Source organism: Dendrobates tinctorius, unplaced genomic scaffold, assembly GCF_039654945.1.
Source record: "Dendrobates tinctorius isolate UK_male_01 unplaced genomic scaffold, ASM3965494v1 ptg000011l, whole genome shotgun sequence".
Classification (NCBI taxonomy): Eukaryota; Metazoa; Chordata; class Amphibia; order Anura; family Dendrobatidae; genus Dendrobates; species Dendrobates tinctorius.
The window spans coordinates 84,931,515-84,955,999 of record NW_027361679.1 but is presented as its reverse complement, the minus strand read 5'-3'; the positions used below and the strand labels follow the sequence as shown (position 1 = coordinate 84,955,999).

The window sequence follows — 24,485 nt, the reverse complement described above, 5'->3', positions numbered from 1 at the left end:
ACTTATCCATCAAGACACCACCAGCAGTGCTGAAGACATGTTCTGAGAAAATGCTGGCTGCTGGGCATGACAAAACCTCCAAGGCATGACAGGCGAGCCCAGGCCAAGACCAAAAAGCAAAAGGCCCCAAATTTCCCTTGATGGAATTGGTATTGAACTCAAGTTACTCCTGCACCATCCTCTCCAGTCATCAGAGGTGTATCTAGACTTTCTAGCACCCGGGGCAAAAATTTGGTTCGGCGTTCCCCCCCGCCGCACACATGCAATTTGCACACTTAGTCATGTACCGACGAGCTACTCTTCCTAATGCTGTCAATGTTCAGTAAAAAGCTGAAAGAAGCAGGAAGAGAAGCTCGTTGTCACAGGACCATAAGTATGAAAATCGCATATGAGTGAAGTGTCCATGTGATGACTACTGGAACATGCAGAGCTGAATCCTGACATTGCAGGCTTCTGAATTCTCACAACTAATGCACTGCACACTTTTAGGATTCTCCCTTGCCGATGTACAGTCATCTCAGCACAAGTATGTGATTTATATACTTCTGGCCATATTCCGACTAGATGTGCCCGGCCTCTCTCTTTTCATTTTCATTGAGTGAGGCCACACGTGTCTAGTTAGCATGTGACCGCATGTATGTAAATTACCGGCATGAGAGAATCCTAACAGCATTCACTGAGCACTGTGAGAATTCAGAAGTCTGCATAGAATGTTGGGCTGTGAACACAACCCCCATCTGTGGACGTCGGGCAATCAGCCCATCCTCATGGAGTCAGGTTCTAACCGTTTATGCAGACACATGAACATTTGTGGCCTGCTGGAGGTAATTTTGCAGGGCTCTGGCAGTGCTCCACCAGTTCCTCCTTAAACAAAGGCTGAGGTAGCAATCCTGCTGCTGGGTTGTTGCCCTCCTACAAACCCCTCCACATCTCTTGGCGTACTGGCCTGTCTCCTGGTAGCGCCTCCAGCCTCTGGACACTATGCTGACAGACACAGCAAACCTTCTTGCCACAGCTCGCATTGATGTGCCATCCTGGATGAGCTGCACTACCTGAGCCACTTGTGTGGGTTGTAGAGTCCGTCTCATGCTACCACGAGTATGAAAGCACAACCAACATTCAAAATTGACCCAAACATCAGTCAGAAAGCATTGGTACTGAGATGTGGTCTGTGGTCCCCACCTGCAGAACCACTCCTTTATTGAGAGTGTCTTGATAATTGCCAGTAATTTCCATCTGTTGTCTATTCCATTTGCACAACAGCATGTGAAATTGATTGTCAATCAGTGTTGCTTCCTAAGTGGACAGTTTAATTTTGCAGAAGTTTGATTTACTTGGAATTATATTCTGTTGTTTAAGTGTTCCCTTTATTTTTTTGAGAAGTGTACAATGAGAATTGCTTCTTTGAAAAGCTTAATTTCATGTAAAGCGCCATGGAATAAATGGTGCTATAATAATAATAAATAATAATAATTTCATAAATGGGGACAATTTGGGAAAATTTTGAATAAGCTAACATGAATTTTTCATACAGTGCCATAACTCTACCCAGTGCTATAATGTTAAAAAAAAGTTGTTTTTTTTTAAATAGAATGGAAGATCGCCCAAATTTTGAGAATGTGGAATCTCGAATGAGAGTTTATTATTACAGTGTTGCTGACAAGACTGGAGAGGCAGCTGGAGAGGAGTTGAAGGAAAATAAGGCATAAAGAGAAACGTATGATTCATCGTATTAAAGCAGAATACAGTAGTCTACTTTTATCAGAAATGTTCCTGCTAATGAGAACTCGACCTTTGAAAAAATAATGACTAATGAAGACTACTGGACATAGTTTTGTTTTCAGAATAAATAATAATGGGAATTTTTATCTTATTATTAGGATTAGTAATAATGCATATCTCATAATAATATAAATTTAAATTACAAACATTTTATATAGTTATTTGTTAATTATTTTTATTCATGATTCTGGAACCCAAAAGTTATTAATGCTTTGTCAATAAAACATTATTTTAATCTATTATGTTTTTTAAATCACTGATAATGGAGTACTAAGTTGGTATTAAGGTTTTGTTTTAATTGGGACCGGATGTACTTGTAGACTCAGTAAGCCTGTGACTATGGTGGCCCCTGGAAAACCACAAGAATAAATGTAAAGTACAAGTAATCAACATCCTGTTCCAATCAGGCCCAGGATATGACACCAATTTTTTATATTGGCCTTTAACCCCCTTTACCCCCCAAGGTGGCTTGCACCTTCATGAGTAGGCCAATTTTTGCAATTCTGACCAGTGCCACTTTATCAGGTCATAACTCTGGAATGCTTCAAGGGATCCACTGATTCTGAGACAGTTTTCTGTAACATATTTTACTTCATGACAGGGGTAAAATTTCTTCGATATAACTTGCGTATATTTGTGAAAAAATGGACATTTGACGAAAATGTGAAATTTTGCAATTTTCAAATTTTGAATTCTAATGCCCTTAAATCAGAACGTTACATCACAGAAAATAGTTAATAAATAACATTTCCCACATGTCTACTTTACATCAGTGCAATTTTTTTTAAACAAATTCTTTTTTTGTTAGGAAGTTATAAGGGTTAAATTTGACCAAAGGTTTCTCCTTTTTCCAACAAAATTTACAAAACTATTTTTTAAGGGACCACCTTATAGTAACTATAAGGGCTCTATGATAGAAAATACCCCAACGTGACACCATTCTAAAAACTGGACCCCTCAAGCTGCTCAAAACTAGAGATTATAGAATATTTCAATGTTTGGTTTGGATTATGATTGCCAAATTTGCAATATTCACTCATTCATTTGTTGAATATTCGCCGAACATAACCAAATGCCATTCATGTCAAAAACAGCGCATGCGCATCACCTTATAATGGCCCCAAATACTGGCCTCAATTCACCCACAATACAAATTGTAGCAAATTGTAGCATGGCACTGCAGAAATCAGCCAAGCATGAGGTATCAGGGACTGGGACAGCATTTACAGCTTTCAATTGAATGTCACAGTAAGACGATGTGGGTGAGAGATCAGTGTAGGCCTCTTTTGCTGGGAGCCCTGATACCACATGCAACACCTCTACCTGCTTTCATGCTGAGCCACACTAAGGTGGCACAAATATTAGTTTCGTAGACTACCATTGTCAGAAAAATGTATGGAGAGTAACACGGGTAGTTGAATCCAAGGAAGTGGAGGCCTGATGGTCTCGGAGGCCTTCTGATACTGGCAACAGGCATGAAGGAGACCCAACCAGAAGTGTTCACATTTCCAAAAATTATTGGCAGACAATACCAAAGTGGCATCAATTTCACCACAGTATAAACAGTATAATAGGGACTGACAGGTCTTCCACTACGTGCGGTCCAACAGATCGACACCACAGCAGGCACAGAAGCCACACTAAAGATATGACAGAGTGCAGTTATGTGACATTAATGCAGCATACTAAAAAATGCAGTATCACCTATTCTGTACAGTTTGCGATTGGGATGCAAAAGTCCTTGGAGATCCATGACTTGTTCAACTTGATAAAAGTTAGGTGATCTTCACTTTCAGGGGACAGCCGGCTGCGTTTATCCATCAGGATACCACCAACAACACTGAAGGCATGTTTGAGAGAACACTGACTGTCGGGCACGATAAAACCTCCAAGGCATGTGAGGCGAGCTCAGGACACTCATCCATTTTGGAAGACCAAAATGGGAAAAGGTCCAAACCCTCCCTGATGGTATTGATATTCAGTTCTAGATACTCTTGCACCATCCTCCCCATTCGTTCACCACTTGTAAGACTTGTACTCTATTGTGCTGGTGCACAAGCTGGTTTAAAAAAGTGTCAAAGGACTCACAGAAATTGTTTCTTCTACTTACACTATTGCTGCTGCTAATGTTTTGGCGTTGATGAATTGACATGCCGGAGGCTAGAAGTCTAGAGCTGCGATCTGAACTGTGTGCTTCACTGCCGTCTAGGGAAAAAGCTCTCTTAATGTGTAAAAGCGTGTTTCGATACTCCAGCATTCACGGGTCTCTTTCCAGGGTGGGAAGCATCTAACATAGTAACATAGTTACTAAGGTTGAAGGAAGACTTTAAGTCCATCTAGTTCAACCCATATCCTATCCTAACTTGCCCTAACATGTTGATCCAGAGGAAGGCAAACAAACCCCATGTGGCAAACAGTAAGCTTCACATTGGGGAAAAAAATTCCTTCCCGACTCCACATACGGCAATCAGACTAGCTCCCTGGATCAACGCAATATTAAGGAAACTAGTGTATATACCCTGTAATATTATACTTTATAAGAAAGGCATCCAGTCCCTTCTTAAATTTTAGTAGGGAATCACTCATTACAACATCATATGGCAGAGAGTTCCATAGTCTCACTGCTCTTACAGTAAAGAATCCGCGTCTGTGAGTATTCTTAAACCTTCTTTCTTCCAGACGTAGAGGATGCCCCCTCACAGGTCTAAGAGTAAAAAGATCATTAGAAAGGTCTTTGTACTGTCCCCGCATATATTTATACATTGTAATACGATCACCCCTAAGCCTTCGATTCTCCAAACTAAATAACCCCAAGTGTAGTAACCTGTCTTGGTATTGCAGAGCCTCTAGTTCCCTAATAACCTTGCACCCGCTCCAGTTCAGCTATGTCTGTCTTATACACCGGAGACCAGAACTGTACACAGTATTCTAAGTGTGGTCGCACTAGTGACTTATATAGAGGTAAAATTATGTTCTCCTCATGAGCATCTATGCCTCTTTTAATGCATCCCATTATTTTATTTGCCTTTGCAGCAGCTGCCTGACACTGGCCACTAAATGTGAGTTTGTCGTCCACCCATACATCCAGGTCTTTTTCAGTGACAGTTTTGCCCAGTGTTTTACAATTAAGCACATAATTATACATCTTATTCGTTCTACCCAAGTGCATGACCTTACATTTATCCCCATTAAAGCTAATTTGCCATTTATCAGCCCAAGCTTCTAGTTTACATAAATCCTCCTGTAATATAAAATTGCCCTCCTCTGTATTGATTACCCTGCAGAGTTTAGTGTCATCTGCAAATATTGAAATTCTACTCTCTATGCCCCCTACAAGGTCATTAATAAATATGTTAAAAAGAAGAGGGCCCAAAACTGACCCCTGTGGTACCCCACTGCTAACCGTGACCCAGTCCGAGTGTGCTCCATTAATAACCACCCTTTGCTTCCTATCCCTGAGCCAGCTCTTAACCCACCTACACATATTTTCCCCTATCCCCATTGTTCTCATTTTATGTATCAACCTTTTGTGTGGCACCTTATCAAAAGCTTTTGAAAAGTCCATGTACACCACGTCCACTGCATTCCCTTGGTCCAGTCCAGAACTTACCTCTTCATAAAAGCTTATCAGATTAGTCTGACAGGAACGGTCCCTTGTAAACCCATGTTGATATTGGGTCATGAGGTTATTCTTCTCCAGATACTGCAGTATAGTATCTCTTAGAAAACCCTCCAGGATTTACCCACAGTTGAGGTTAAACTTACTGGCCTATAATTTCCGAGTTCAGTTTTTGTCCCCTTTTTGAATATTGGCACCACATTTGCTATACGCCAGTCCTGTGGTACAGACCCTGTTATTATGGCATCTTTAAAGATTAAAAATAATGGTCTATCTATGACTGTGCTTAATTCCTGCAGTACTCGGGGGGTGTATCCCATGCGGGCCCGGGGATGTCAATTTTAGTGATTTTTAGACGCCGCCGTACTTCCTGCTGGGTTAAGCAGGTGACATTTAATGGAGAATTTTTATCCCTGATCATGTTGTCCGTCATGGGATTTTCTTGTGTAAATACTGTTGAAAAAAAGTCATCTGGCAAAATTTGTTTTTTTAATGTGGATCTAACAGAGTGAAAACCAAGTAGTCCGCAGTATTCCTAATCATAACTATACAGGGAACATGTTGCAGATAGCGCAGCAAGAAGGCATTCACATGTCGGGCTCTACCACGAGGTCCAAGCCCATGCTGTGGTGGTGGCAGGGTAACAATGATGCTTGCTTCCTCCGTCCCCTCCCGCCAACCATGAACAACAGAGGGGAGGATTATCCTCTTCATCTGACAGTTGTTTAGGTAGGGTAACCGACAAGGGGGGTGACCCGCTTCTTGCCGCAGACAGACATGAGACGGAGACAGAATTTGTGTTCAACAGGTCCGCTTTTATTGGCCGTCCTCCTGACGACCACAGCAATACACCACAGCAGTTTCACACTTCCTCGAACACAGGCCCGGTTACCTTCACTCTCTTTTCCTGTAGTCGTGGCGTTACCCATGGTTCTTTTTGCCGTGGCTGCCCTAGGCCTATCTACCACAGCGCTTCACCAATCTGAGTACGTCGTCCGTTTGGCACCCCCAGGCCGTCTCCGTCTGTGGCTTCTGTCGTTTGGGCCACCCCCCATGACGGTCTCAACTGTCAGTCCCCTACGGAGCCTCTTCTCCATCCTCTCTCCTCAGCAGAGCCTCCAATCTCTTGCACTCCCCTCACTGACTGACTTTCCAGAACCTTCCCTCAGCCTTTTATCTGTCCCATTCTGGTAACCCCGCCCACCATGACTTGACAGTTTCTTCAACCAATGGCAGTTATTCAGTCCCATTACTACACTCTTCACTGCCCTCTAATGGTCAAACTACAATACTACACTCTTTCTCTTTATATCCAGCTGTTTGCCATGTTTCACTCTAACAGTCCACCCACAATACACTACACCTCTGCCTCTCCACTGCAAACAGGTCCGCCCGTCTGTCCACGTTCCCTACAGTTGCTCGCCCATCACCTCTCCCGCCTCCATTTGTTACTTGCATCTTGCACCTTCGATAACAGTGTCTGCTTTCACCAATCCCCCTCGATAGCAGTAATCCACCTTCTCTTGACACCCGCCTGTGTGACGACAGTACGGAACTTAGAGAAAATGTTATCCCTTCTGCATCCTCCTCTGCTTCCTTCTCTTCTTCTGGGACTGTCATCTCCTCCCACAGGCTATTCAAAGTTTGCTCCAACATATAGGTGACCAGAATAGTGATGCTGATGATGGCATTGTCAGCGCTAACCATCTTAGTAACCATTTCAAAACTGTGCAGAAGGGTCCTTAATCTGTGCCCACTCTGTAAACGTGATATGCGCCACATCCGTACTGCGCTGGCCCAGGCTATATGACACGACATACTGCAACAGGGCTCATTGCTGATGCCACAGTCACTGCAACATGAGCAGAGTGGAATTCCACTGTGTTGGCACATCACATATCAACCTGTTAACTGGCAAGTACAAAGATCTCTGTTTCGATGTAAGGCGATGTCCTGAGGGGTGCGAATGGTGGAAATAAGCACACATCTTCCATGCTTTCTGGAGCAGCTCATCAAGGCAAGGATAGTGGTAGAGAAAATGCTGTACTACTAGGTTGAGGATGTGAGTCATGCAAGGCACATGTGTGAGCTTGTCTCACTGTAGGGCCACCACCAGGTTCGCACTGTTATCGGACATGGCCTTCCCTGGATACAGGTTCAGCGGAGACAGCCACTGAACAAACTCAGCCTGGAGAGCTGTCCAAAACTCTTCAGCTGTATGACTGCAATCTCCAAGGCACATAGAGTTTAACACTGCCTGATTGCGATGAGCCCTAGCTGCGCAGTACAGATGTGGTGGGGATTCACTCTGCACTGTTGTAACACGTGTCTCATTAATTAAGGCAGAGGTTGAGAATGCAGATGGAAGGCCTAGAGGAGATAGAGGAGGAGGCAGAAGCAGTGGAGGAAGTGTGAAATGTAGAGATTTGTCCTGCAAGCCATGGGGATTCCAAGTCTTGTGGAGCAAGTCTTGGCCATGCTTACTCATCCAATTATATGTGGTGAAATGCAAGCTGGTAGACATAGATTTAGCCAAGGAATGAGTGATGTCTGCAACATGCTCGAGTAGCACAGGCATAGCTTTCTTGGAAAAGTAATGACGACTGGGCAATTGGTATTGTGGGACTGTGACGGCGGTCAGCTTTTGGAAACCGTCTGTATCTACCAGGCGGAAAGGCAGCATTTCCGTGGCCAACAGATTGCAGATGGTGGAGTTCAACCTCTTAGCTTTGTCATGCATAGTAGGAAACAATCTTTTATGTGACTAAAACTGTGGTACCATGGGCTGGCTGCAGTGCTGAGAGAGGACGGAGTGCTATGAACCGGACAAACTGCTGGACCGTGAAAGAGATGCAGGCAGAGATGTTACAGTGGATTAAGAAAGTTGTAGTGTGCTCGTTCTCTAATGGATCGCCCTCCCAGGGCTGTGGGGTACTCGATACTGGGCCGGTGTCGGCGGGATGTGTCACAGCAGTGGTGACCCGGTCCGTAGCCCTGGGCACCCAATTAATGGGGGAAATTGAATGGTAGAATGTAGTGAATGGAATAGTTCGTGACGCCACCTGTGGTGTTCGGCATGTGAGATGTTAGGCCAACGCTGCATGCAGATCCTCTGGGGCTGGTGGTGTGTTGCAGCCAAGATGGTGAAGCTCCCCACAGGTGGAGCTGTAGCCCCTGGGCAGTGTAGATGTAGGGGAAGAGGAGAGGTACAAGCGGTGTAGAAGCTGGTACCCAGATGTAGCGGTGCTGGGTGCATTGGCGCAAGAATGAATGGAGGACACCAGGGCTTGTAGCCCCCAAGCTTTACTCACGGTCTGTAGTACACACAGATGCCTGCCTCCATGCCATGTCCTCCGGGTCAGGGACTCAGTCAACCTCCAGGCAAGATGGAATGCTCCCTTCCAACGCTCCGCCAACATGTACCTTTCTGAACGTCTCCTCTTATAGCGCCTTTAACTGTGAAGATCTCCTAGTACTGAGTTACACTGGAGTTCCTCTTGACAGATGTTCCCAAGAACTGTACTTGTACGGCAGACAGCTGTAGCCTGCTTCGGGGACTCCTCACTCCTGAGTCCCGGCTCACTATCCAAGTTGCTGTTGTGCCCCAAGTCTAAGATGGGATTAGTGCATTTACAGCCCACTACTCCACCGGTGTCTGCTGCAGGACCATTAGCATCCATACAACCTCAGGGACCGGGCCCCGGGATGGCGCTTAGAACTTCTACGCAGGGTTCTCTCCTAACCCACGTCCTCTGTTCCCTTTTACTCCTTCATTCCATACTAATCTCTCTCTCTTATGGAAGATCAGGTTTCAGTTCAATGTCTTTCTCCTTCTTTCCTTTCCCATGCCAGCAGACCCAGGTCACTGAGGTCTGCTGCAGCACTTCCTTCCTCCATCTCTCTCTCAGGGATCTTCCTTCCTCACTCCTCTCTTAGTGGCTTCCTCTCTCAGACTGACCTGTAATCCTAAACATTCCCATTCTTTTATGCATTATCAACTCCACCCACCTCCCAGCACGTTTCGTGTTCCAAGCAGGGAACCTCCAAAGGTGCTCTGCTACTCTCTAAGCAAGGAGCTGCAATGTGGCTTTGCTGAACTACTCTGTTGTGTGGGGTGCGAGTGTTGGAGCGTGGTCAGGAGCCTCCAACTTACCTGGATGGTGGGGCAGCACACCTCAGGAGGAGGTGCAGAACCTCTGTAGTGACTGAGCCTCAGGGGCGCCACACTAAGATCGGTCAAAACCAGCAGGCATGTCCGCTTCCATTACAGCTGATGGCGGGCTCTCAGTCAGCGTGACTTGAGCAGGTAAAGAACCCGTGGTTCTGCAGTCGAAGACCTGCATCCCAATAGTTAGCATGGTAACAGAGGAGGAGGAAGAAGCAGCAGATGCGATTGATGGGGCGGTTGATGGTAGTTGAGGTCCGCTGGTCCACATTTTTGCTCAGTGGGATTCCCACAGTAATGCATGTTGTTTGCGCATGTGAAGGTTCATACATGTAGTAGTCAAATTAAGGCACTTTTTATGTCTACTCAGTTTTTTTGCAAAGTTAGCAGATCATGTGAGTTGGCTCATCCTTTGCAGTGTCAAACAAGGCCCAGGCTAGGCAACTCTTCAAGCTGCAGACCCGCGGACGCTGTTGGTCACAGCCACAGTTGTCGCTGAGGATGCATTGCTCATCGTGGCTGCATCACTATGCGTCTGCGACGTATGGCGCAACGTAACCTCCTCGTCTTCCTCCTCAGATGACCTACTCAGCTGTGTGCCTCAATGTTCATGCCAACTGGGACCTAACACCTCATCATCATCAGCCTCTGTATTATCACATTCCTCAACCTTGGACTCCCCCTCCTCCTCTTTCTGCACTCACAGCACAGTACAGTCCATGTGAGCCTCAGATATCTGAGTCTCATCAGGATCACCTCCCTCTGGGGGGTTAACGTCTGATAAAGAGACTTAGGATGCTGCATGGACCCTACTTCGTCCTGCCCTGGAGCAGATGAAAGTAAATTTTGCATTTTACGTGGTAATCAAGGTCCCAGAGTCTGGAGGAAGAGTGGAGAGGCACACGATACAAGCTGCTTGAGGTCTAGTGTGAAGTTTCCACAATCATTGATGGTTTTGGGAGCCATGTCATCTGCTGGTGTAGGTCCATGACCAAAGTAAGCGTAGCCATCTACCAGGAAATTTTAGAGGACTTCATGCTTCCTTCTGCCAACAAGCTATTTGGAGATGGAAATTTAATTCTCCAGCAGGACGGCACTTTTCCACACTGCCAAAAATACCAATACCTGGCTTAAAAACAACACTATCACTGACGATCTGAAGGCTGTTATGAAAGCAGTCTGGGCTTCCATGACACCTCAGCAGTGCCACAGGCTGATCACTTCCATGCCACGCTGCATTGATGCAATCATTGATGCAAAAGGAGCCCCGACCAAGTATTGAGTGCCTTTACTGAACATACAGTACATTTCAGTAGGCCAACATTTCGGATTTGAAAATCATTTTTAAAGCAGGTGTTATAAAGTATTTTAATTTACTGAGATAAGGACTTTTGGGTTTTCATTGGCTGTAAGCTATAATCATCAACATTAACAGATATAAACACTGTAAATCTATCTCTCTGTAATAACTATACAATGTTGTGAGTACATTTTCCCCTTCGTCACTGAGGTCTGGTGAACTCCCTATTCTGGTAAGGGAAGGTAATGAGCCTGATTATCAGGCACCTGAGCCTAATGAGGATGACTGGCTGAGTGGAGTCACGGACTGGATATAAGGCTGCCGACGCCCTTCTGCCCTGCGGGTGATTTCTCTGTGGACTTCTAGGACACCAGTCTGATTCCTGCTCTTCTAAAGCTAAGTTTTCTGCTTTGCCTGTCAGCATTTGTGTTTTGTTTTTGTTTTCCTTGCTTTTCTGGATTCTGCCATTCCCTGCTGGGGTGAGCTGAATCTCCTTTTGCCTGTTGCTCTGTCTTCAGAATATTCCTGAGTACTGACATAGCTTTTTTGAAGCCTAGCGTCTTCAGGGCCTTTTTCACTGTCAGTCTGTTGGCTCTTATTTTCATAGGGTTTTTCACGGATTGCAGACAGCAGCCTTCCTGTCCTTTCCTATCTAGTTAGCTTGGGCCCTGTCTTTGCTCAGTCTATCTTTCTGTCTGTGTTAGTGTTTTCATCTTGCTTCACCGTCATTATATGTTGGGGGCTGCCTATTGCTTTGGGGTCTGCTCTGGGGCAGTTTAGATTTCCCCTTTCTTTCTTTAGGCCTATTTAATTATCCGGCTGTGATCGAGGGGTCTAGGGCATCATAGGAACCCCCCACGGCTACTGTTAGTTGTGTGGATAGGATCAGGGGTCTGCAATCCGATAGCTGCCAACCTCTCTGGTTTTCTGGACTTAGCTAGCATTTCTGTTTTTGCCTCCTACGGTGACTCAATCATAACAGAATCACCCGCCTTACCGCAGATCCTAGGGTACTCAATAGCAGGAAAGAATTGTGTTAAAAAAAAAAAAAAAGTGTGTGTATATTCTTTCCTCTATATCTCTGAGGCCGTAGGGGGAATTTTTTTTTCTCTCAATGGAGATAAAGCAATTGTCTGATCGTGTGGAGCAGCTCGCTGCGGAAGTGCGGGGAATTTCCGCCTACCTTGCTCGTTCGCATGCTGTTGAACCAAAGATCCCTACACCTGATGTATTTTTTGGGGATCGATCTAAATTTTTGAGTTTCAAAAATAATTGTAAATTATTTTTTGCCTTGAAGCCTAATTCGTCAGGGAGCTCCGCGCAGCAGGTTAAAATTGTCATCTCTTTGCTGCGTGGCGATCCCCAGGATTGGGCGTTTTCTTTGAAACCAGATGATCCTATTCTGACTAATGTGAATGCATTCTTTCAAGCTTTGGGGTTGTTGTATGACGAACCTAATGCTATTGATCAGGCTGAAAAGACCCTGTTGGCATTGAACCAGGGTTGTGATTCTGCAGAGTTGTACTGTCAAAAGTTCCGAAAGTGGGTGGTCCTTACTACCTGGAATGATAATGCCTTGGCTGCTCTCTTTCGGAAGGGTTTGTCAGAAGCCATAAAAGATACTATGGTGGGATTTTCTGTTCCCTCTGGTCTGGACGATTCTATGTCATTAGCCATTCAGGTTGATCGGCGTTTACGTGAACGCAGGATTGTACGAGAGGTGTTCCCACCGGTTGAACAGACGTCTGAACCTATGCAATGTGATAGAGTTTTGTCTAAGGCGCAACGTCAGGAGTTCAGAAGGGGTAATAAGCTGTGTTTTTTCTGTGGAGATGCCTCGCATATTATTTCTGTTTGTCCTAAACGAGAGAAACGCTTTGCACACACGTTTTCTGTTGGTGGTGTTCAACCTCAGTTTCTTCTGGCAATTACTCTGATCTGCTCCCTGTCCACATTTTCCGCCAAGGCTTTTGTGGATTCGGGACCAGCGCTAAACCTAATGGACTTGGATTTTACTAAACGTTGTGGATTTCCGATGACACCTCTGCAGACGCCTATCCCTTTGAGGGGGCTCGATGCTACTCCTTTGGCTAAAAATAAACCTCAGTTTTGGACCCAGGTGGTCATGCGGGTCGCCCCAGACCATCAAGAAAATTGCAGATTTTTGGTGTTGCATGGTCTGCATGATGCCGTTGTTCTGGGGTTTCCCTGGTTGCAAATTCATAATCCAGTTGTGGATTGGAAATCTGTGTCTGTGGTGAGTTGGGGTTGTCGGTGTGCCTTTAGTGAGGCTCCGTTTTTTTCCACCTTTCCTCAGTCGCATGATGTTCCTGACTATTTGGTGGACTTTTATGATGTATTTAGTGAGAATGAGTCTGCGTCCTTGCCTCCTCATAGGAGTTATGACTGTGCAATTGAACTAAGCCCGGGGTGTAAATTTCCCAAGGGTCGGCTCTTCAATTTATCTGTACCCGAGCACGAGGCTATGCGGTCCTATATTAAGGAGGCGTTGGAGAAGGGTCATATTAGACCATCCTCTTCACCCTTAGGTGCCGGTTTTTTTTTTGTGGCCAAAAAGGATGATTCTTTAAGGCCTTGTATTGATTATCGTGCCCTCAATAAAATTACTATTAAATATCAGAATCCGTTACCCCTGATTTCGGATCTATTCTCTAGAGTTAGAGGTGCTTGCTGGTTTACCAAGCTTGACCTCAGGGGGGCGTATAATCTTATCCGCATTAAGCAGGGGGATGAATGGAAGACGGCGTTTAATACTCCGGAGGGACATTTTGAGTACCTGGTGATGCCTTTTGGGCTCACTAATGCCCCTTCTATCTTTCAGTGCTTCATGAACGATATTTTCCGAGATTTTGTCGATAAATTTTTGATTATCTATCTGGATGATATTTTGATCTTCTCCAAGGATTGGGATTCTCATGTGGAACATATTCGGACTGTGTTCCGGATCTTGAGGGAGAATTCCCTGTATGTCAAAGGATCGAAATGCCTTTTTGGAGTACAGAGGATTTCATTTTTGGGATTTATTTTGTCTCCGTCAACTATTGAAATGGACCCGGCCAAGGTACAGGCCATTTATGATTGGGTTCAACCCACTTCTTTGAAGGCCCTCCAGAAGTTTTTGGGTTTTGCTAATTTTTATCGGAAATTTATAGCAAAATTTTCTAGTATTGCCAAGCCATTGACTGATCTGACTAAGAAGGGTGCTGATGTGTTGAATTGGTCTCCGGAGGCTGTTGCTTCCTTTCAGGAGCTGAAACGAAGATTTACCTCCGCCCCGGTTTTGCGGCAACCTGATGTCTCACTCCCGTTCCAGGTAGAGGTGGATGCTTCTGAGATTGGTGCAGGAGCTGTTTTGTCCCAAAAGGATCCTGTAACATCTAAAATGAATCCCTGTGCTTTCTTTTCCCGAAAGTTCTCTCCATCTGAACGTAACTATGATGTGGGGAATCGGAAACTGTTGGCCATGAAATGGGCATTTGAGGAGTGGAGACATTGGTTGGAGGGAGCTAAACATCAAGTTGTGGTCCTCACTGACCACAAGAATTTGATTTACCTAGAGTCGGCTAAACGCTTGAACCCTAGACAGGCTAGGTGGGCCTTGTTTTTTACACGTTTTGATTTTGTGGTCTTTTTTCTACCTGGAACTAAGAATGTCAAGGCAGACGCCCTCTCTAGGAGTTTCTTTGCTGATTCTCCTGTGGTGACCAAGCCTGCTACCTTCTTAGGCGAAGGGGTAGTTCTTTCTGCCATCTCGCCCGATTTGAGACTTGCTCTGCAAGAGTTCCAGGAGGACAAATCTGAGCGTTGTCCCAGTGGAAAGTTGTATGTTCCTGACCAGTGGAAGAAGAGAGTGATGTCTGAAGTTCATTGCTCTGCATTGGCTGGTCATCCAGGTATTTTTGGTACTAGAGATCTGGTGAGTCGCTCTTTTTGGTGGCCCACCTTGTCTCATAATGTCAGGAATTTTGTGCAGTCCTGTGGGACTTGCTCCCGGTCTAAATCTTGTTCTTGCTCTTTTGGGTTGTTGATGCCTTTGCCGGTCCCCAGGAGGCCATGGACCCATATTTCAATGGATTTCATCTCTGATATGCCGGTCTCTCAAAGAATGACTGTTATTTGGGTGATTTGTGATAGGTTCTCTAAGATGGTTCATCTTGTACCACTCCCTAAGTTGCCATCTTCCTCTGAGTTGGTGCCCCTGTTTTTGCAACAGGTGGTTCGCTTACACGGGATTCCTGAGAACATTGTATCTGACAGAGGAGTTCAGTTTGTGTCTAGATTTTGGAGGACCTTCTGTTCCAAGCTGGGAATTCAGTTGTCCTTCTCCTCTGCTTTTCACCCACAGACCAATGGGCAGACAGAGAGAACAAACCAGACCTTGGAGTCGTATTTGAGATGTTTTATTTCCGCTGATCAGGATGATTGGGTTTCATTTTTGCCCTTGGCCGAATTTGCTTTAAATAATAGAGCTAGTTCTGCCACTTTGATGTCACCTTTTTTTTGTAACCTTGGGTTTCATCCTCGATTTTCTTCAGGGCAGGTGGAGCCTTCTGCCTGCCCAGGTGTTGACACTGTGGTGGAGAGAATGCACCAGATCTGGGACCAAGTGGTGGATAAGTTATCTCTCTACCAGGAAAAGGCCCAGCGGTTTTCCAATCGACATAGGACCATTGGTCCCCAGTTTAAGATTGGTGATATGGTGTGGTTATCATCAAAAAATATTGCTATGAAGGTGGCTTCTCCTAAGTTTAAGCCTAGATTTATTGGACCTTACAAGATTTTGGAGATTATTAATCCGGTCTCTTTTCGTTTGGCTCTTCCTGTCACATTTAAAATCCATAATGTGTTCCATAAGTCCTTGTTGAAGAGGTTTGTTGAACCAGTTGTTCCTGGGGTGGCACCTCCAGACCCTGTATTGGTTGAAGGTAACATGGAATATGAGGTAGAGAAAATACTGGATTCCCGTCTGGCTAGACGGAGACTCCAGTATTTGGTTAAGTGGAAGGGTTATGGTCAGGAGGATAATTCCTGGGTCTCTGCCTCTGATATTCATGCCAAAAGATTGGTGCGTGCCTTTCATCGGGCTCACCCTGATCGCCCTGGTGGCGTGGTTGAGGGTTCGGTGACCCCTCCTCAAGGGGGAGGTACTGTTGTGAGTTCATTTTCCCCTTCATCACTGAGGTCTGGTGAACTCCCTATTCTGGTAAGGGAAGGTAATGAGCCTGATTATCAGGCACCTGAGCCTAATGAGGATGACTGGCTGAGTGGAGTCACGGACCGGATATAAGGCTGCCGACGCCCTTCTGCCCTGCGGGTGATTTCTCTGTGGACTTCTAGGACACCAGTCTGATTCCTGCTCCTCTAAAGCTAAGTTTTCTGCTTTTCCTGTCAGTATTTGTGTTTTGCTTTTGTTTTCCTTGCTTTTCTAGATTTTGCCATTCCCTGCTGGGGTGAGCTGAATCTCCTTTTGCCTGTTGCTCTGTCTTCAGAATATTCCAGAGTACTGACATAGCTTTTTTGAAGCCTAGCGTCTTCAGGGTCTTTTTCACTGTCAGTCTGTTGGCTCTTATTTTCATAGGGTTTTTCACGGATTGCAAACAGCAGCCTTCCTGTCCTTTCCTATCTAGTTAGCTTGGGCCCCGTCTTTGCTCAGTCTATCTTTCTGTCTGTGTTAGTGTTTTCATATTGCTTCACCGTCATTATATATTGGGGGCTGCCTATTGCTTTGGGGTCTGCTCTGGGGCAGTTTAGATTTCCCCTTTCTTTCTTTAGGCCTATTTAATTATCTGGCTGTGATCGAGGGGTCTAGGGCATCGTAGGAACCCCCCACGGCTACTGTTAGTTGTGTGGATAGGATCAGGGGTCTGCAATCCGATAGCTGCCAACCTCTCTGGTTTTCTGGACTTAGCTAGCATTTCTGTTTTTGCCTCCTACGGTGACTCAATCATAACAATACAATATATGAGTTTCACTTTTTTGTATTGAAGAACTGAAATAAATTAACTTTTTGATAATATTCTAATTTTGTGAGAAGCACCTATATTTAGGGACAGACCCGACAGCACCAACCCTTGTAAAACCTTCACCACCGGTGAAGACGAGGCTGATAATGAATTGATTGTGGAGAAGATATGCAAGGAGTTTGTATGTTCGCCCCATGTTTGCGTGGGTTTCCTCCGGGTACTCCGGTTTCCTCCCACATTCCAAAAACATACTGCTAGGGAATTTAGATTGTGAGCCCCATTGGGGACAGCGATGATAATATGTGCAAAACTGTAAAGCGCAATGGAATATGTTAGCGCTATATAAAAATAAAGATTATTATTATTATTGCGGACACCACGCCTTCATTACCACATTGGAACCGGACTTTCTTATTCCTAATGCTATTACACCAAATTGAAAGTGATACCACAATAGGAAACAAGGTGAGTAAAATAATGTTTCCTACCAAATCATGAGAAAACCAGGTCAGAGGCCACCTTTCAGCCAAGTAACTGCTCCGAAAGTAAACACCAAAACCGTGTTGTCCAGTTATGTCAAAAAAGAACTCCAAGTCACTGACACTCACAATCCAAAATGACTTACCATTGTATAATTCCAAGAAACCTGCCCAGACACCCAAGTCATCTCGCAATTCTTTTTTTAGCCTGACATAATGATGAGGGGTCCTTATGCCAGCCGTCGCCAATGACAGACGCAGGCAAAAGACCCTACCCATCGGCATGATTTGACATGCAAAATTCAATTTACCCAGAAGATATTACAATTCTCTCAGAGTAACCTTACGCAATTTACTGACTCTGGACTCTTGTACCAAAAGTCTATAATATTTTTCCCTGGGCAAAGTACACTCCATTTGTACTGTACCAATTACAATCCCAAAGAAATTCAGGGATGTAACTGGACTCACCGTTTTTCTGCTGTCAAAGGAACTCCAATCCTCTTAGCCATGCCCTTCATCGTGTGTAAAAACATGGAACATTTGGGCTAATTTGCAGAACCAATGTACAAAAAATCATTCAAATAGGAAATGATGGAGTTCAAACACGAAACTTCTTTAACTACCCATTCTAAGAAAGTACTAAACGTTTCTAAATAGGTGCAAGAAAGCAAACATCCCATCGGCAGACAGCAATCAAATAAAAAACTCCAGTCCCAAAAACAGTCCAACAAGTGCATACTGTCAAGATGCACCTGCAGCAACCTGAAAGCTGCCTCGCTATGCGTTTTTGACAATAACGCTCCTTTTCCCAAAAACTCATACCCATTTACTAGCCATATCAAACGATGTTTAAATCACTGAACTTATCTCTGTATCCATACCGTTGTTCACCGAGGAGCCTTTTGAAAAAGACAAATGATGTATCAACCTAAATTTGTTTGGCTTTTTTTTTAAGGGACCACCCATAGTGATGAAACCCCCAGATTACTAAGGGGAACCAAATCAAACAGCCCTGCCATCCTGCCCAATGCCACCTCCTTAGACAATTTTTCTGAAACAACCTTGGGAAATTGAATTGCTTTTAATGATTTTTAATTCTTTGTAGATATCCTAACCTTAGTATCAACAAACAGGATCCTAAAACCATTGTTAAATCCCTTCTTTAGCAAGACAACAGCATCTTTAACTGGATATTTATTTAGTACGTGCTCCATCTCAACCAGCCACACCGGTGTCACCCTTTTTGTCAGGACTCTCGCCCCCTCACTTACTTCCCTTAAAACATTTTGCTGTGCTGTGACTGCCTCCACAAGCTGGACATTCATGTTTAAATTTGAACTTGTTCCAAAATTTACAAGCCCCCTCATTGAAGAGGAAACAATCCCTTTGCATGGCCACCGAATGTCCTAACTGTCCGGGACCCATGGTGCTCCCTGGAAATGACTGACCACCCTGACCAAACCTTCAGGGAGCAGTCACCCTCAACCCTCAACCACAAGGCGATATCCTTACGGTCCCAGCAAGTGCTAGACTGCATCACCTTATGCTGGCAAAATTGTTCAACATAGCAGAGCCATCCCTGAACCCCATACACCTTATAAGCTTCTCCAATCACGTCCATATAACAAAAAAGGCCCAAGTAATTCTCTGGGGCTTTTTCACCTTTTACATTGGCTAGAATAGAAAAGGCCTGCAACCAATTATTGAAGATTCTCGGTTTTAATAAATACCTTCTCTATTCCTTATCCTCTCTTTTAGAGTCATCCTTTCTAGCCCTGTCAAGAGTAAAACGCTCTAAAGGAAACAGAGAAAAAAGTTCAATATATTCCCCTTTTCAATTTTTTTCCTCACCTCTTGTTTTAAATGAGCTTCCAGTGACCCCTCAAAACACACATAAACTTTCCCCTTTGCTGCATCATTCATCCATACAGTATCCTCCTTATCCTTTTCCCTTTCCTCCCCTTCTGACTGACCCAATAAACTCCATCACTTGCCCCAGTGGATGCTACAGTCCCTGACCCTACGCCTGATACACCTGATCCCTGCAACCAGCCAGCAAACCCACTACAAACCCCTCATCTCCCCAAAGTCAGACATGGATTCCCCAACCACCCCGTGGCCAGAGACGCCCCTCCCTGCATAACTCCAGACCCTAAAAATTATGCAAGTATTACCAAACCCATGCCCTCACTAACCCCCCAGAAATAACACCCTAACCTTTAATTTCAGTGGTAGTTAACAAAGGCCTGAAAGAAAAGATTTGCCGAGTTCTACAGAGCAGCTGAAATACCGGAATCCAGTAGCTTATGTCCTCGATCCTGTCCAGGCAGAGATTGATCCATTTTCCTGCCTGTGGAAGAATGTGACTGCATCTGTAGGGCGAATGGCTTGCTGCCCCCCCCCCCCCGCTGAAGATGCCTGTCACCATCCTGTATTGCTGCAGAACTACTACTGTGGGTGTGGCTAGCTGACTGCTGCCCACATGAAAATGGCCTCTCTGGCTGAATGTCTGTTACTGCTGTGGTGAGGTGGAGCCAGTCGCCTGCTTCCCGTTAACATTTTTCCTCCGAGGAGCCTCCCGGTCAGACCAACATCTTCTTGCTTGTTTCACTTCCATGTGCCGCTTAAGTCTCTCTCTGAACTTGAGACCTACTGCTCCTGGTCCTGACACCTCGTAAGACAATACCACTGCAGAACAAGAGCACCAGGCCGCAGCAATATGGGCCATGCCACTCTCTGGAGGAGCTTCTACCATGGCAACCCGAGGGGTTTCCTCCAGATTGCACTGAAGGGCAGTTGAACAGCACCATCCTCAGCACCCCGTAGCAGGCTCTGAACGGATGCCTGCAGCCACTATGCATCTCTAAGTCAAGCAGCACTCCTAGCCTGTTGCAGCCTAGTATCCACAGCCTCCATTTCTCTCTCAATGTACCTCCAGATCTTGTTAAAGAGTACCTAAAATGGTTGTCTCACAGCAAATGGCTGTCCTTCATAAACCCTTCTGCTCCCCGATATAGCTCCACCTTCCTGATGTCAACCAATATACCCCTCCTATATATCTTTTAACCCCATCCCCACCATAGCTATTCTGCTTCCTATTTTCACATTTTAACCTTGTCATGACAGCATCCCTCTAAGGCCAAGGGCCCCATACTGCCTCTCTAATTATGATGAGAACTTGCTACTTTCAGAAAATCCTCTTTCTCAGCTGCAGTTTGTTTATAAATAAACAAAATGTCCTTTACTCATCCTCCCTTGGTCCAGCGCTGAGTCTACTCCCAGTAACTGATATTGTCTGCAGCACCGACGTCAGATTATTTTGACTGTAATTTTCATAATTTTTACATTGACTGCAGCTGAGTATTGCAAAATTATTGCCAGAAGTCATGTATCACTCATTATGATTTATTATGGGTTTTCCAGTGTGTCATTTTTAGTAAGTTGTCCAAAAAAAAAAGTCAAGTTGGCAACCCTAAGCAGCGGTAGAGACTCAGAGTTGGACCCAGAGAGTGTGTGAGCAATAGATTATTAAAAGGAATATCCAGGACTATAAAACAAAGGCATGCAGGTGCTAACAGAGGCAGCTACCTGCCTGTTGTACCCAGTATAAGTCACTGACGGTTCCTGCCAGAGATTCAGCTACTCCCTGTCAACAGAGCAGCAGTTTCTCTTCCTGTTGACAGGGCGGGACTACTGGTGTCATGCTGATTGACAGCTGGTGTAACGATAATGTAAAATATGATGTAAGATTTCCCTGATGATCACGTTTTCTGGAATATGCAAGAATCTTCTATTCACATACTGAAATCTGCTATGTCAGTGGAGAGGGTTTGACCCCCCCCGTTCTTCTCCCTTTGCCTGCAACTTCCTACTCACTCACTCCTTCCTGTCCCCCCTCTTTCCTCAGGAATGTCTTAATTAGCAGAAAGAATTTCCTTTGTCTCCTTTCCACCATGTGAGGACTCTCATAGACTATCATTAGAATCTGATCATTTGGTCATAAAACGCTGCGAGTTTATGATAAAAATATGAAAGTTACATTTCTGCGACGTGCGACGACAAGGCTTCGTAGCCCAGGTTTTTTACGGTTCCAGTGCCAACAGAACCAGAGATATGGATTTCTCCTGAACGGTGTGAAATAACTAGCTCAAGTTTGGTTTTAAATGATCACCAGCGACAAGCTGGAAAGGAAGATGCTATGTGCATTTCTATACGAGGTACCCTCTGCGATTTATGATTATTATAAGATTTTTAGCCAGATTGTAACTGTGAAAGCAGGGGAGGACTGTTACAAGCCAGCCCTTTTAGTGATGTCACCAGCCCAAAGGTATTTTCCCCTACCCCCACATTCATTTGAGCTTGGGATGCCGTGGCAATAGGATCTCAAATGCTTGGTGATGTTTGGCTCCTCCTACCAGCCTGGTTCTGCCTAAGATGACCTAAGCACAATGTGAGTGTTCATTTTCTGTTTTCATCCTCCTTTTTATTTGTAATCATATTGTATATATTTTAATTGTCTCCCATTGTAAACTCTTTTTATATCTCTGTAAACACTGTCTACTTTTTGGAGTAAATATAAAATTTATTAGTTCCGTCTCCTTGCTCTGTGATGAATTCACGTGCCTAAAACCTAATCACACTACTAATTTGGATTGGCTTTGAACCCCTCTATTAATTTTAAATATTAATAAGAGAAATCTGAAGCTGGTGGCAGCGAAGTGTGCTCTGGGCAGGTGGGCCAGCAGGCAGTGATGGAAGGCGTTTTATAAGCTGATTGGTCTGACTGCGGCCAGGACTAGTTATAATTCCCTCGCTGCAGCAGCCTAATAGCCAGTGCACAACAAGTAGCCCGTCCGGCGACTAATTATCCTAGGTGTAGTTCCCTGACTGACCTGAGGGTAAGAGGGCGCCGGAGAGCTGCAAGTTCCAAAGTGGAACTGGGAAGTGGGATATACATAAATCCCAGCAGCTTGTAACATATTGTGGCAGTGGTGGGATAACTAAGATAAACCTCCCTGCGGTACATTGTTAGGGCAAGACTAGCTTGCTGTTTTCATCACATGGTTGGCAGCGGTGGGATAACTAGGATAAGTCCCCCTGCGCATGTGATAGCCGTGTGCGGCCAAAGGTCATACAAACCCCCTTTTCGTGACATTTGGTGGCAGCGGTGGGATCATAGAGCATTAGTGATCTGGTTTGAGCAATCATTCATCTCACTAAAGACTTGCACGGTTGTTTCGAGGACCCTGCAGCAAAAGTTTTGGAGAACAAAACTCAGTGTTTACTAGCCCTGAGACAATTGTGTGTACTTGCGAGTACACCCTCCCTTCTCTTTGTTTTTCTATCCTATCTTTTATTTGGCAACCATGGCTACACGGAGAGAATCTCATTATGAGCAGTTTAACAAGGACACCCTTAGGGCCCTGTGCAGGGTAAACCAGATTGACAACGCCGACAAAACCAAAGACCAGTTGGTCACGGCTCTGGTGCAATGGGAGCAGAGCCAGGGCGCAGAAGGCAGCAAGGTGCCGATGGTGCAGCCACAGAGGTCCAGCTGGTGCAAGCCGGCCTGACCAGCAGCCAGGAAGTTGTGGACCGCTATCTGCAGATGGCCCTATAACAACTCCCTACCGAAGACTATAATGGACGTCTGTGACTGATCATGCAAGCTTGAGAAGAGCAGCGAGCCGAGCGGCAGGCTGAAAGAGCCGAGCGCCAACCCCAGCGAGAGCCCCAGCAGTGGGAGGCCCAAGCTCAGAGAGACCATGAACTGGAGATGGCCCGGCAGTGGGAAATACCCTCCACAGCCCGGAGTGGTTAACCAAGCAGTGCTCAGATACCGAAGCCCCGGCCAGAGCATTTTCCCATGATGGAAAAGGGCGCGGACTTGGACACTTGTCTGCTGGCTTTTGAGAAAGCCTGCAGACAGTACCGGCTGCCTGTGGAACAATGGGCCAGATACTTGACCCCAGGGCTAAAAGGCAAAGCTCTGGAGGCATTTGTTTCTCTCCCGCCAGAACAAGATAACAACTATGGTGCCATCAAGCAGGCCCTGATCGCCAAATACCGTCTGACCCCTGAGGTATACCAAAAGAAGTTTCGGAACCTCCAATGTAGCCCACACGACAGTTATACTGTAGCAATGTGGTGCAAGGACTCATGATCCACTTTGACCAGTGGATCCATGGACTGTCAGTGGACACCTTTGAGCTGCTGAAAGACCTGATGATCTAAGACCAGTTCCTGCATCTTTGCCCAGCTGACAGTTCATACTGGACCAAGAACCAACGAATGCGGACAAAGCAGCGCAGATCGCCAATAACTACGAGGCCAACCAGAAACCGGAGACTCGGAAGCCAGTCACCACCAGCTGGACAGGGGGTAAGCCTGCAACCAACCCCAGTTCCCTGCCAGCCGTCCCTCCGGAGGCCCTGTCCCATTTGCCAATGCCAGGCCTACATCAGACCGTCGCCAGTGTTTTTAATGCAAACAGACTGGACATATCAGCGCCACCTGTCCGGAGAAGCAGAAGACCCCACCAGACATGGCCTCTGGGCCAAATGCCTCTGTTCTTTTGGTGGGTGGTGTGGTTGGGAGGATTGATGACAACGTGCAGCATGTCCGCATGGGGACCAGTCTCGCTAGAGGCCTCAAGGACACCGGGGCTGAATAAACCCTCATCCAACCTGAACTGGCGGCGGGTTATTGAGGGGAAAACCCTAATTGTCACCGGGATTGGGGCCGTCCGCTGCCCCTTGCCGATGGCCCGTGTTTTTCTTGATTGGGTACTGGGAGCGGGGTGAGGGAAGTGTGGGTGTCCGATAACCTACCCACTGATGTTTTATTGGGGACTGATTTGGGGAGGATGTTTGTATACTATGTCCCTGACACCCCTCCCTAATCAGATAATAAGGGTAACGTTAACCCTGATGATGATGATGATGATGATGATGATGATGATGATGATGATGATGGGAAACTGGATGTGTTATACCTGCCAATGCTTTGATGAGTAATGATGCAACTGATAACCATTCTTTCCCTAGGAATGATGCTGATGATGTAAATGTGCCAACTGAAGTTGATAACCATTCTTTCCCTAGGAATGATGCTGATGATGTAAATGTGCCAACTGAAGTTGATAACCATTCTT

General features: G+C 45.4%; 1 protein-coding gene across 2 annotated transcripts in view; it reads left to right on the top strand.

Annotated features, from left to right (window-relative positions):
• Nucleotides 1-1,986, top strand: part of ZAP70 (zeta chain of T cell receptor associated protein kinase 70) — a 258,830-nt gene extending 256,844 nt beyond the window's left edge. For both annotated transcript variants that reach the window (XM_073544114.1, XM_073544107.1), the window contains one exon: nucleotides 1,592-1,986. In XM_073544114.1, the coding sequence (XP_073400215.1) occupies nucleotides 1,592-1,709 (118 nt within the window). In that variant the 3' untranslated portion in view covers nucleotides 1,710-1,986. The remainder of the gene's footprint in view (nucleotides 1-1,591) is intronic.
• The last annotated feature ends 22,499 nt before the right edge of the window (nucleotides 1,987-24,485 follow it).